We start from the raw sequence: 13,685 nt of genomic DNA on the forward strand, positions 1-13,685 counted from the left end.
TTACGATCTTTCCGTAATAATCCTTTTTTTTTTTTTTTTTTTTTTTTACTTTATCTTTGATACATCTACATCAATTAAACATTTGAGTATCCAAGTGCCTTGAATTTTTCGAAATAATTTTAATTCTGACAATATGTTTTATGCGAGTTTTATGTTGAGACGAAATTTCTATTATAAAATTACATATTCGTCCTTATCCTACAATTTTGACAGAACTACATTTTAATATAAAGAGTTCTAAGAGACTCTAATATGCTATATCGATTATGGTGAAGACGAGAGTTGTCATAGTGACTAGTCAACACAATCTGAAATCACGGTATCCGCAGAGATTCAGAAACATTCCTTCACCCGTTACGTTATTATCAACACGATATATATATACCCGTTCAGAATATTGCGGTAATTCCCAAATTTAAAAAATCCACAGTCTTCCAATCAATTAATTAAAGTGAAAATTTTAAGAATTTAATAAAAATCAATATTTCTTTTGCGGCAAATATATAATTTATCGAATAAAAATATAAAATTTATCTGCAGATTATATCGACAAGTTCTAATCTCATCGATACATCATGATGGACATGGAGATGAACGCGGATTTGGACGGCGTAAGTAAATACTTAATTGTGTTCCAACATACACATATATATATATATATATTTTATAAAAGTGACATTTAGTCTCCTTATTAAGTTAATTTATACTATTTATATTGTATATTTATTTATATTGTTTAATTCTTTATATGATAATATATATTCGTATTTTCTTTAAAATATTGCATCTCATATATATTATCGATTATATAGTAATCGATTGTGCTTGTCAAATGGCTACGTAAAAATTGACTTTCATTTTTCTAGACATGATGTTATATCTTGTAATACGCATAATGTGCAATAAATAATAATTTCTAAAACATATTATTTCTCTAATGCAATAACCGTCAATAATAACGATAAAATGGAGAGAACAAGGCACTCAAAACAGTCAAGTTTGAAGCCGTGCGACAATGTTATTAAAATAGAATTAATTAACATAACTATAACCTAACCGCGCGACTTGGAGCGGTAAGCATTCCGGAAAACTTTCCAACTTCGTTTCGAAACTATCTGCAAAGTGGAACGTCCGACAGACAGACAGACAGACAGACAGAAATCATTTTAAACTGCCGTGAAATCTTATTGCTCGAAAGCTCTCGAATTTACATTAAACGTCACTTTAAGAGGCTCGCAATTTATTATACTTTCGCTCGAATCGAGTCTGATCCCGTCTTGATTGTAATTAATATCGAGCCGTCTACGTCAGAGTGGCGCGGATAGGTGATGATCGAGAGCACTTACGTCAAAATATCCCGTCACGGCAACGAAACGATGCTGCTTTCAGGATGACGGAAGCGAAAGCAGTCAACCGTCCTCGGAGAGAAGCTCGGCAAGCAGCACGTTTTGTAATCTGGAGAAAGATTATGGGAGGGTAAGAAGCTTTGTTTTTGCCGAAAGTCCGTGTCAGAGAGAAGCTTCTCCTTCCTCCAACATAAATCCTCGAGAAAATTTCTTCGCGCGATATTAATCCGTTATTTAAACACTCGTTGAATTTCGCGTTGAATATCACGTTTGTTGATCACGCATCTCCCCCGCCCTCCCCCCGCGAAATTACGCGACGTCGCGATGAAGTTTAATGTTGCGGAGTTGCACCGCCCAGAGGACTACATTCGCAATGTTATATTAAATTCAATTTCACGCAAACGTGTAATATAATTATAATTGCGCAAACTACGAATTTCCGGTAATTAACGTAGCAATTAGCGTTCCTAGAATTAAAGGGCGCCTTATCTGCGCAGATAACGAACGAGATGAAGGCTAACGAGGCGCTTGCACCCTTCGAGGCTGAGTATACGAGGCTCTACGAGTCTTTGTATAAAGCGCACAGAAACGAAAAGGAACTGTCGGAGCAGTGTCTCTCGCTAAGGGTAAATTCTAGTCGCATCTAATTTCGCGCTCACGAATCGCAAGTCTAATTTCCTTTATTTTCCTCCTTCGTCCCTTTGTTTTTGTCGAAAACCCGGTTGCGGCGCACCCAACTCGCTCTTCCAGAACGAGATCGAGGAAAACACGGACAAGATTTACGAGCTGACGAAGACGGCGGAGGCACAGGAGGACGAGATAGCCGGATTAAGGCAGGAAGTCGTGAACTCTACGAAGCTGGCCGACGCGGCGCACGCGCGCGAGCAAAATGCCCAGGAGGTGATTGAAAACTTGCGGCTCAACATCGAGAAACTGGGCCTGGAGATCGAGCAAAAAAACAAACAACTGGCGGCCGAAAAAGAGTGAGTGAGCCTATTCGTACGGGAGGAAGGGGGGAGGGGGAGAAATTTACTTGCATCGTATTTCCTGAGATGGAAAACCGCGATGTGAAAAATAACGCAGTCTTTAGTCTAAATTGCTGGGCGCTTCGCGTCTCAGTAAAGTGGATTTTTATTTTCTCTTTTCTTCCTCTCTCTTTTTTTTTCCTTTCTTGCTTTTTTTTTTTTATACTTTTTTTCCTTTCTTCATATCAAATGGTCCAATTAATTCGACCTGTGGGATCGATGCATGTGTCTTGTATAAAGAAAAGAAAAAGAAATATAGAGAGAAGCGTAAAAATGTATATAAATGTACGGCGAGCAAATAAAATTCCAGAAGCACTAACGCGTTACGCTGTTAGATTAAAACGGAAATTCAATTATCGGAGATAGGGAGTTTCTCTCTTGGATGAAACCGTTTTGCGGTCGAGGAAAGCCGTGATGTGTACGTCCGGAATATTCAACGCTCGGCACGTTGCAGCGCGTTGATTCTTGGTCAGCTTTAACGTCGGTTGTAAGCTTACATCGACCTCTACATTAAGCTGAGCTTTATGTACAGCTTACAAGCAGCACCGAGATATCAACAATCGACCGCGAGAGTTTGCTGGCTTCAGAAGCGATAGTAAATTTCGTAACTCGTTAGAATAAATTTGCTCTTTAACAGTTATTCGATATTACAACACGTTTCTCGACACTTTTCCCTGAAAGAATTCTTTAGATTCTTTCAATTTGCTGGCTTTAAAATACGAAAAGAAAAGAACAAGGATCGATATTTTTCACGGCGTTTACTGAATCAAGAATACTACAGAAATCCAAAGGTTAACAAATCAATCAGGCTAAGTACTCGCGAAATGTCTATTGAGTAGTAGTACAGCGATTAATACGATCTCGAGTAATTTCGAAGATGAGAATTTTTCAATCGTGTTCAATATACGTTAAGTGCCCCGCGAACGGTGACGTAACAAAAAAAAGAAAGAAAAAAAAAGGGGGGGGGAGGGAGAGACCTCGCGTCGCGTCTTGAAAACGTGCGCGCTTGTGGCAAATTCACGCTCGCAATAAACTCAGGTTGCCGTTGTTACCAGGAATAATATATATGGTCTCGTTGAGAGTTTCACGAAAATTGCAGCATCACCATTAGCAAGCAGAAAGAAAATCTGCTGAAGGAGAGGGAGAGATTCATAGGGGAGATAGAGACTATGAAACAGCGTCAGAAGAACATGACTGCTTATTCGGAGGAGCTTGAGAAAAGAAACAGCGAGATCGATCAACGCATGAACGAGATGCAGGAGACACTCGGCATGCAGCTGAACGAGATCTCACGCGAGAAGAGGATTCGCGAGAGAGCGGAGGCAGAGACACGGCAGCTTGAAGAAGAGATTGCCGCGAGAAAGAACGAGCTTGAGGTATAAAGTACATTCGCGAGAAAGATTGTCAATAAATATTATATAAAAAAATTTTCATTAAATTAAAAAGAAATATAATTATAATTATATTAATTATAATTTATCATGTTAAGTTAAATATATAATTTTTTGACGTCTCCTCTTTAATAACGTCTAATTTTAAGGCCATTCGAAAGGTTGTAACGCGTCGAATCAAATTTTTTATAATATTCGGTATAAAATAAATATTTATCATCTGTATGAAAAATTATTTACGAATCAACTTTTTTTATTCCATTGATTTGAAAATTGTAATTATTATTATAACAGAGATGTTAAGAAACGAGTTGATGCAGGTCGCGAACGCATCTATCGAGGCCAGTGCGAGCAACATAACGAGGCTAGAGGCCCTGGTGAAGGAGCAGAAGACGACGGGCGAGAAAATGCAAAAGGAGATTAGCAAGCTCATGTTGAAGAGGATGAATCTGCAAACGGATCTCGATAACGCGAATGTCGAAATGGAAAAACTGGAGAAGGAAGTCGCCGATAAAGACATGGAAATGAGAAGCCTCAAGAATGAGCTCAACAGGTAATGGATTATAATTAACGCGGAAACATGAAATAAACGATTCTCCGAAGGATGCAGATTCTTTTGTTGCGCGATTTTTTAAACGTTACGATGTACGCGGAATGCTTTAGAACGAAAGAGAGCACCGCCAAGTACAAGTATGAGAAGGATTTAATGGAAAAACGACTCCTGAAGACCGAGACCGAGCGAGCCAAGTTGGAGAGCGAGCTGAAGCAGGCCCTGATCGACATCAAGAACACGGAGCACGAGGCGCAGACCTGTCGTAAGGAGCGGTTGGATGACAAACAGCGTATCGAGATTTTGTTGCGGGAGAAGAACATGATCGCCCGCAGCAGGGAAACTATTCAGGAACGAATCAAGCGGCTAAACCACGAGCTAGTGCTGTGCGGACACGCCAAGACAAAGGTCGAGCATGAGCTGGATACGCTGACGCAGAACATCGAGGACATAAGGAGGCAAATGGAGATAGTGGAGAAAGAGCGGGATAAGTACAGTCTGACGATACAGGAATTGAAGAAGCAGGTGAGGAGGATTTATTAAAGGGTATATAAAAGAGGTTTTTTTTTCGCGCGAGGTACCAGAGATAATAACGAATCTGCGAAAAAGAGGAGAAAAGAATCGTCGTTAATCCCGGAAATCGTATAATAAAAGCACCTACGCAGAGAAAAGCCCGCAAATTACGAAAGAGAGAGAGAGAGAGAGAGAGAGAGAGAGAGAGAGAGAGAGAGAGAGAGAGATTATATAATACTTATTCTCTGCCTATAAGTATTACATAATACTATCGTTGCCTATATTATTGCCTTATTATCGATAAAATCGTAGTAAATGTACTTTTTATAAATGTCTCCTCTCTCTCTCTCTCTCTCTCTCTCTCTCTCTCTCTCTCTCTCTCTCCTTTTTATTATATTTTTATTTCATTTGTAAAATTGCACAGTTTTATTATTTTTTCCATGTATATTCTCTCTTTTTTTTTATTTGCGCATATTTAATTATTTCTTTTTCCTACAATTCCTCTATTTTTCTTATATCATATTTTATCGTAATATATCATATTTTTCCCTTTTCGCTATATCTTCGTTTGTATTATAAAATTGACAACGCGAATATTCTTCATTCTCCTTACAAGACTGAGGTTGCTTTTAACTTTTAGAAACTTATTAATTACATCGGTTATAATTTGTTCAAGATTATTAACTAATTAGAACGGTAATTGAGCAGATAATTAGCAATGTGAAGTCTCTTCTCTGCGTAGAAACTGTCAGATACAAAGTAAATAGTCTCCGATGTTTTTAGTAACGACCAATTAAAGCGGGCAATTAATTGTTATTTGTCTCTGTTGATTTACTGAAGCATGTAAACGTGTCGAAGAACATAAACATCAAAAACCATCCGTCATTTCGAGCGTAAAAACGAGTCGGTGTTTTCTCTTTGCTCTCTGCTTTTCGTTTAACCGAAAATTCTAATGGTTTTTTTTTTTTTTTTTTTTTCTTTTAATCAAATTTAATTTCTCTCAAAAAGCAGTGGTAGAGAAATTTTTTCGCTAGTTAAAGAGAAGAATTACATAGTCGCGACGCAAACATAAATCCTGAAGATACCTGTGTAATTTACTAGATTAGATTTGATTCTCTTATCAAGAGAATTTCACGGTTCTGAGAACTTGGAAAAAGCTTTTTCCGACAGTCTCTGAAATAAAATTCTCTATTCGAGGAAACGTAGCGTCGAGATAATGTAGAATGACTCTGAGATGCGAAATGTAAATTTTCTAACGGGCCATTAAAAAAGCAAGTAGAAAAACTGCTTGTTTTACAATCATTTTCACTCCGTAACGAGTATCTATAACGATCCGCGTGGAATATCGTCAACGACCGACTGTAAATATTTTGTTTGTGCATCGGAGATTATGATAATACGCCGTGGCGTAATATTGTTTGCAGAAACGATAATATTCTTTAAAAGGATAGAAATACATTCGTGATTTTGCATCGATCGCTGGACGCGAAGCTTTCTTTTCGCGTTATAAAAGACGCGCAAAATCAAGAATGGATTTCCTTTTCATTTTCTCGACGTCGCCCGTAATTGATCAATTGCGTAGCGGCAAGCCAGAAAGTGATGTAAACGACGTATTTAATTTACGACGCGTTGGCAGATGGAGAGTCACATAAGCGAGGCCAAGCTAAGACAGACGGAGATCTTCGATTACAAGAAGCGTCTGGCAGAGGCCGAGACAAGGCACCGTCAGCAACAGAGCTTATTCGATGCCGTTCGTGCGGAGCGGAATCTGTACAGTAAGAGTCTTGTCGAGGCGCAGGAGGAGGTACGGGATTTGAAGAGCAAGCTGAAGATTACGAGCCAGCAGATCGAACAATTGAGAGAGGACATTGCGACGAAGGAGGCGAGCCTTATCAAGGAGGAATTCCGTAAGCCGTATTCCCGACTTAACGTCTGATTGTTAGACTCGCTGTCGCTTTCAGCTGGCTTCCTCCTCCAATTTCAACTATCAATCCCAATTTTTTTGCATGCGTCAAGTTTTTGCACGCGAATTGATTAAATTCGCTTTTTATTACATTTTTTTTTTTTTCATTTCCATATCGCAATTTATTTCTTGCATACCTTGTCATATTTATATTAATCCATGTATACATATTTATAATTTCTCATTTTAGCCAGTAATTTTTCGCGTGCATCAAATTTATAAACTAATTGAACCTTTTTTTTTTTTTTTTTGTCACATTTTTTTTATTAAATTCCTGTAGCGCGATTTTTTGTGTCATATTTATATTAATAAAATCTGTAGCTACGTATATATCTTCATATCTAAGTTAGTTTATTTTTATTTGCGTGTTATAACATTTTATTTCTGATTCTTTGTTACGTGCGTGGATAAATAAATAGCGCAGTGCGTAAATGCATATAGACGCATTGCGTTTTCATGTCAGCGTAGCTTTATTTTCATTCACAGATTTATATATATATTTTCCAAACATTTTATGCTTAAATTCATCGTTCATCACAATTTGGTTATTGAGTCGGTTGTCAGTCTGCCAAACGTTGAATTGTGTAAATTAATAAATAACGAACTATGCACGATACACAATGACGAAAAGCTGAGAGACGTATTTCGATATGCATGTCACGTCCAAACCTTGTTTAGTGACAAACATACCTGAAAGAGAGACACATTTTCAGTATGCACGATGACGTTGCAATTGTTACAATTCGTTTTCGTTTTTATTGTTTTTATTTGCGCGTTCTTGGCGACGTTCAAATTCTATGTCGACATTTCCACGCATCTTCGCAATAAATGTGGAACGAACGACGCGCGACTCGAGCTGAGGGATGTCGAACAAAATTCGCGATGAACCTGCCACGAGGGATTTATCGCCGGGAAGAAAAAGAATGGGGAAGGGTCGAAAGCGATTTCAGTAAAGTGTTTGTCTTGCAGTGCTGGGGAGGATCGAGAAGGAGAAGGAGAATCTCAAGGTCGATCTGCGAACCTCCCGCGTGGAGGTGTCCGGACTTCGTCGGGAAATCGAGGAAGCCAAGAACGAGGAGAAGCGTCTCAGGCATACCGTACAACAGGCCGATATAGACCTTGGACGTCGGAAGAAGGACATTGACAACATTATGAACGAGCGTGATATACTTGGCACGCAACTGGTCCGCAGGAACGACGAGCTCAGCCTGCAGTACAGCAGGATAAAGGTTCCATTTCCTTCTCTCTTTCTCTCTTTCTCTCTTTCTCTCTTTCTCTTTCTCTTTCTCTTTCTCGCACCAGATTTACGCAACTCACCACGAGTAAAAATACTAAAATTCACCGTCTGATTAATTGGTGCGCTACGAAACTTTATGTTTGCGTATAACGAATAGAAAAAAATATTACGGGCACGATTGTGGAAATGCCAAGAGCGAGAAGTAGAATTGAGCTAAACAAACGGCGAACTTTTTGCCGTATCTCGGAAAGAAAGCTTTTATTCTTCGTTGCAAGACGGTAAGTCTGGAAAGTCCGTTCATTTCGGCCTTCTTGAATAGAGGATTCCGATTCTTTTCCGAGATGTATATACGTATATTTGTACAAGGTGGGCCAACAAATATAGTACAATTGAAAAAAAGATGAGTCTTTGTGCAAAAACGTAAACTGAAAAAGAATATATAAAATTTTGTCGGCTGTCTTTTCGAAAAAAATCAATAACACATTTTTATGCTCTTTATTATTAAATTTATATTGACAGATACCATTAAAATGTATAAAATGTATAAAAAGATACACAAATGTTCTCTCTTTATATGAAAAGATAAAATTTATATTATTTAACACACAACTTTTTATATAATTCGGTAAATAGAAAAATGTTATAAACTTCAACCGCCTCACCTTATATATAATGAATCAGATTCTAAATAGAACGCTGCAACGCGGCGAAGTGCACTACAATAAGCGATTGGAGGATGTTAGATTACTCAAGTTCGAGGTGAAAAGGCTCTGGACCGAGAAAACATTGCTGACCAAAAACATTGCCAACATTAGCGACTTGCGCCAAGAAGTTTTTCATCTGAATCGCGACCTAGCGAGGGAAAGGCTTAAAGTCACCGCACTCGAGGAAGAACTTCAGATTCCGTTAAATATACACAGGTGGCGAAAACTCAAGGTAGAATCTACTTTTCCCCTCACAAAATTTCCAAAAGTTTTCTCAGTCTCTCGATAATTATTTCAATTTCAAGAAATAATATTGATATATATATTATATTATATTATATTTCTTTATTTAAATATTACATATTTACTTAAGTCATTATTCAAAACCAAAACGCACTAATTTCTTCGCTGCAACTTTCAAGTAAATAATTCTTATTTTTGAAATATTTAATTATTTTATATTTAACATAATAAATAATTAAGCTCTTTTCACGACAGGGCACAGATCCTGCGACTTTCGAGATGGTGAAGAAGATACAAATTCTGCAGAAGCGCATTTTAAAAATGTCTACTGACATAATAGATAAAGAAAGGAAGTTAAAGGAGACCGAGAAGTTATACACGAACCTTCGCGATGTTTTAACGAAGCAAGCAGATCCGAAGGCAACAGCGAGCCTAAATGAGGTTCAACATGCCTTACGCAAAAGAGGAGAGAAACTCAAAGTGAGAAATAGAATTTATAGCGATTGTTTATGGAATAAAAAGTAACATCTCTTTCAAGATGTTTTATTGTTTGCACACTTGTAATCCATTATTTTTTTTTTCTATTCAATTGCTCGAGTCAAAGAAATCTAATATTTTCAATTTACAGTATTATCGGCTGTTGTGCTAATAAAAGGCTAATAGAATTTTTACTCATCGTCGTTATTAATGCTATTAAAAGCAACAAGATTTTTCCAAGAACTTTATGACAAACTCTCAAACGTTTTTCTCGTCGCAGGGTCTTGTCGCCGAGCTGAATGTGTATGAAGCACAGCTGGGAGAGTGCAAAGGTGATATGGAGAAAATGGGTAACGAGATGTGCGAGTTAAAAAAGAAATACTATGTGCAAAAGAGAAAGCTTCAGAAAATAAAGGAAACGAGCCCGAAATCCGTCTACGAACCTATTCTTCCGAGCGTTCCAGTATCTAGCAAGAAATTCTGTGGAGGCGGTTTCAAGATGACAACACCCACGCCCAGAAGTTGTTACGTTGTGGACTCCTCGGCGAGTAGATAAGAAAAAAGTGAACAACAGAATCAAGCGGATAAAAAAAGTTACTATCAATCATAAATACTTTTATAATACTTGTACGTTTTTGTGTACGGTGTGTATTATTAAATTATTATATCCATCTCATGTATAAGATGATACCCGCGTGAGGAACACAAAAATAAATTTTATATTTAATAATGTTTCTATTAAATCATGTTTTGTTATACTTCTACCGCGCAAATTGATACCAATAAATGCCAGTATCAATCAATCTTGATATTGAAAATACTGCCAATTTGAGAGACGGAAAAGGAGAGAGAAAGATCCGAGAAAAAATAGCCGCGAGGTGAAAACGATATAATATTGTTACATTTCTTGCTAATTGTAAAAGTAAAAAAAAAAAAAAAATATTTGCAGGCAATTTTAATGATTTCGCAACGAGAGGTTTAAAACAAGATTAACTTGCAGAATTCCGATCGCGCAAAATTATTGAGAAATTTATCATACTTTTGTCTCTTTTTCATCTCGTTTCTATCGAGCATTTATTTACCGATTACAAAATAGCGGGCTGCTATTCGCTGTCGCAAGTAACGAGTAAGGGATGTTGCGAACGTGCCGGTATTCTCTCCAAGCGAATTCCTCATCGCAGGGAATCCCATAAACGCCTGATACGCGAATCCTTGGCGCGATTTATGGTGCAAAATTTTTCGCGAATTCAAGATACGCAGCGTCTTTCAAAAGGCTCAGTGTTTTTTTTTTTTTTTTTTCTTTTTCCTCAAACTATGCGGCCGTTCTACGTGCTCGGAATTCGCGAGTCCGATATAATTCCACTGGATGTTAGCGCTTAGCAAGCAGACATGACTGCGAATCGAGATCCGCGAGAAGTTTTTCGAAGCGAGCGTTTTTAAGAACACCCGGGAGAATTATCCCGGGAGCTTCGCTCCAACAGTAATGTCTCAGCTGCGAGATGAACTCTTCCACCGAACTCGTAAAATCCTGATCGCTGACGGCGTATATGACCAATAAAGAAACGATTTTACTCTCATTTAATACATAATCATGATATTCGAAATCGGGAATCACAAATCGTGGATCGCACTGTATTTGTACTATTGTTAAAAATAGTAATAATAATAAAGTGGGAATAAGATGGTTAAAAATAAAAATAAAAAAATAAGAGACAGTTTCGATGGAAAAACGAATACAAAGTAAACAAAAAACTTGTTTGATTTGTTCGTTGAAATTAGGAACGATTAAATTTCAGTAATCGTTTTCTAAGAATTGCTCCAAACAAAATTCGAAGAGAAATTTCGCAGTAATTCTATTTTTTTTTTTTTAAATTGTTATATTTAGACCTTTCAAAAGATTAATATCGTTTATTGAGCGTCACAAGTTGCAACTTGACCATAAAACAATACAACCATCTGAATCGGGAAATACATTATTACTCGTTCAACCGTTAATTAGCTCATACATATGCATATGTGCGAGGTTTAACTCGAGTTACCAACGAATTCCTATGCACCGCATAGATGCTGATATGGGTAATAGGTTTATAGGTTGACTATACAACCGGAAGAGTGCGTTTATTAGCTTCGGATAAGTCGATATTAGCCTGGAAATAATTTGCGTATTCAATAAATAAAGAGACATAATCGCGTGTTAAACCTCGTTTTAAACGGATCTATAATTTAAGACGGAATTTCATCCATAATTTTATAACTTAATCCTTTAAGTAAACACGTGAGGAAATTAAATACACATACATATAAACTACATATAAAAATATATATATATATGTGTATTAAAATATGTAAATAGATATGTAATTATATATGTGATAATTATAACTGATATTATAATTATAATTTATATCGCCTATAATCTATTTTATAGATTAATACACAGATAATCCAAAGCAAGCTTTTAGGAATTTATTCAATATTATTCGCTCATTTGACACGGATACCCTTTTTTATTATATGTATATCATCGATTAAAGAGTACAATATAATCCATAGCATACATATAATACATGCCCACGATGTATCTCATCGCAAAATTTCGTTACAAAATATATCCGGGAATTCCGATTCGAGCAGTTAGCGTATGCGAACTCATTCTGACATTTGGCTCGAAATTCCACGATTATCGAAAAAGATTTTTCTCACGGTATTACCGTTCTGCCATTCCGGTATTTCCACATAGATGTACATATGTCCGAGAGAGCAATTCGGGAAAACAACGTGTTCGAGACCGAATGCCACCAGTGCGAGTTGGCAATTTAAGGTCGTTACCAACGAATACCCGAAATTCGGAAATTTCGCGGTCCGCGATTTGTTATGGTTAGTTCGAAAATTCGCCTAGTTCTGATAAAACGCTCTTTCTCTTTCTCTTTCTCGTTCTCTCAAATAATTTAACCCATTACTATTCCAAATTGACCGTAACTAAGCAAAGCTCTCTATTTATTTCGGCGCCTATTTATTACATTGATCGTCCCTTTCTTTTTACCTTCCCCTGTAATTCTTTCGACTCCAGTAAACTTTTTAATACTTTCTTTTTTTCTTGACTTTTGAAGTCATAAATTTTATAATTGAATTAAACAGTGCTTAATAGAATAAAATTAAGACTCCGAAAGTGCTCGATTACGTTTTCAAAGCGTTAAGTAAAGTGGCTATCTAATAGGGTACCTTTTAATTTAGTACACGCTGCCCGGACGATAACACTTTGATGAAGAAAGTTCGTTTTATTTCGTTAATTAATTAAGTCTCTGTACCTCGCGGGTACTCTAGTATTCTCGCCGAAAACTTATATATTTTCAAAATTCAATCCGTAAAGTTGAAAGTCGCTGGAACCGACTGTGGAACCGACGTTGTCAAAGAGACGTCAAAGATGGCCTTCTCTCAAACAATTTCTCCAACAATTTTCCAAACCAAATTGTAGATTATGGCGTGCCCGTAAATTATGTAAGTCGACAGGTCGAAAGATAAACTCGATCTCAATGGCGTCTTCAATTAAAGGCATCAACTTCTTACGAGCGGACCAATTTTACGCAAAGCTCCCATCTCATTTCCTGCCACTCGTGTTTGGCGCCGATACGCGGTATATATATATATATATTACCCCTTTAGAGCGCAAACTATCGAAATATCCCGGAAGGATATTCCCGGAGGGATTAAAATAATTCACGAACTCGAAAATTCGAGTTACAAAGACGGACGTTGGTGATCTTGTCGAGAGAGAAGCTTACGTCCTCGCGTGCTCCGCATTCCGACTCTTAAAGTATACCTCAAGGCGGAATTGTATAGCGCAAAATGGAATACGTAAACAACAGATGAGAGTTTAGCTTTACATGAGATGTTCCACGAGCACTGCAAAATTCAACTGGTCCTTTAATAAATTTAAATCCTTTCATTATAAAAAATTCCACATACTTGAGTTAAAGTATTCCAATAAGGTTATCCGGTAGCTATGTCATAAAAACTTTTAATATAATGAATAAAACATTAATAACTTGTATTTGCCCTGTTTTAACTCTTATTATAAAAGTATACTTTTTAACTTTTTTTTTAGATGAACGGAATTGAAAGGAGCATTTTAATGAATTTTTATTACGATCATAATATCGATATTAAATCGATGCAAATTAGATTATTTTAAAAGGATGTATCGGGAGAAAGAAAAAAAAAGTAGAAAAAATTTTA

At 36.9% G+C, this 13,685-nt stretch overlaps 2 protein-coding genes across 4 annotated transcripts in view; one reads left to right on the forward strand and one right to left on the reverse strand.

Annotated features, from left to right (window-relative positions):
* Crz (corazonin) overlaps positions 1-13,685 on the reverse strand; it is a 167,281-nt gene that overhangs the window by 21,998 nt on the left and 131,598 nt on the right. The gene's annotated exons all lie outside the window — the stretch shown is intronic.
* Positions 75-10,273, forward strand: LOC140666889 (uncharacterized). Of its 3 annotated transcripts, none has more exons than XM_072894443.1 (12): positions 75-611; positions 1,390-1,476; positions 1,844-1,972; positions 2,097-2,329; positions 3,471-3,747; positions 4,083-4,315; positions 4,426-4,837; positions 6,462-6,732; positions 7,758-8,017; positions 8,707-8,961; positions 9,228-9,452; positions 9,730-10,273. In XM_072894443.1, exons 1-12 carry the CDS (start codon positions 576-578, stop codon positions 10,003-10,005), a joined length of 2,694 nt encoding a protein of 897 aa, XP_072750544.1. In that variant the 5' UTR covers positions 75-575; the 3' UTR covers positions 10,006-10,273. The 3 variants fall into 3 exon arrangements, with proteins under 3 accessions (XP_072750544.1, XP_072750545.1, XP_072750546.1); XM_072894444.1 differs by having other exon boundaries at positions 591-611; positions 1,312-1,476; positions 9,730-10,272; XM_072894445.1 differs by lacking the exon at positions 75-611 and adding an exon at positions 1,044-1,073.

The sequence above is a fragment of the Anoplolepis gracilipes genome, chromosome 6 (assembly GCF_047496725.1).
Source record: "Anoplolepis gracilipes chromosome 6, ASM4749672v1, whole genome shotgun sequence".
NCBI lineage: Eukaryota > Metazoa > Arthropoda > Insecta > Hymenoptera > Formicidae > Anoplolepis > Anoplolepis gracilipes.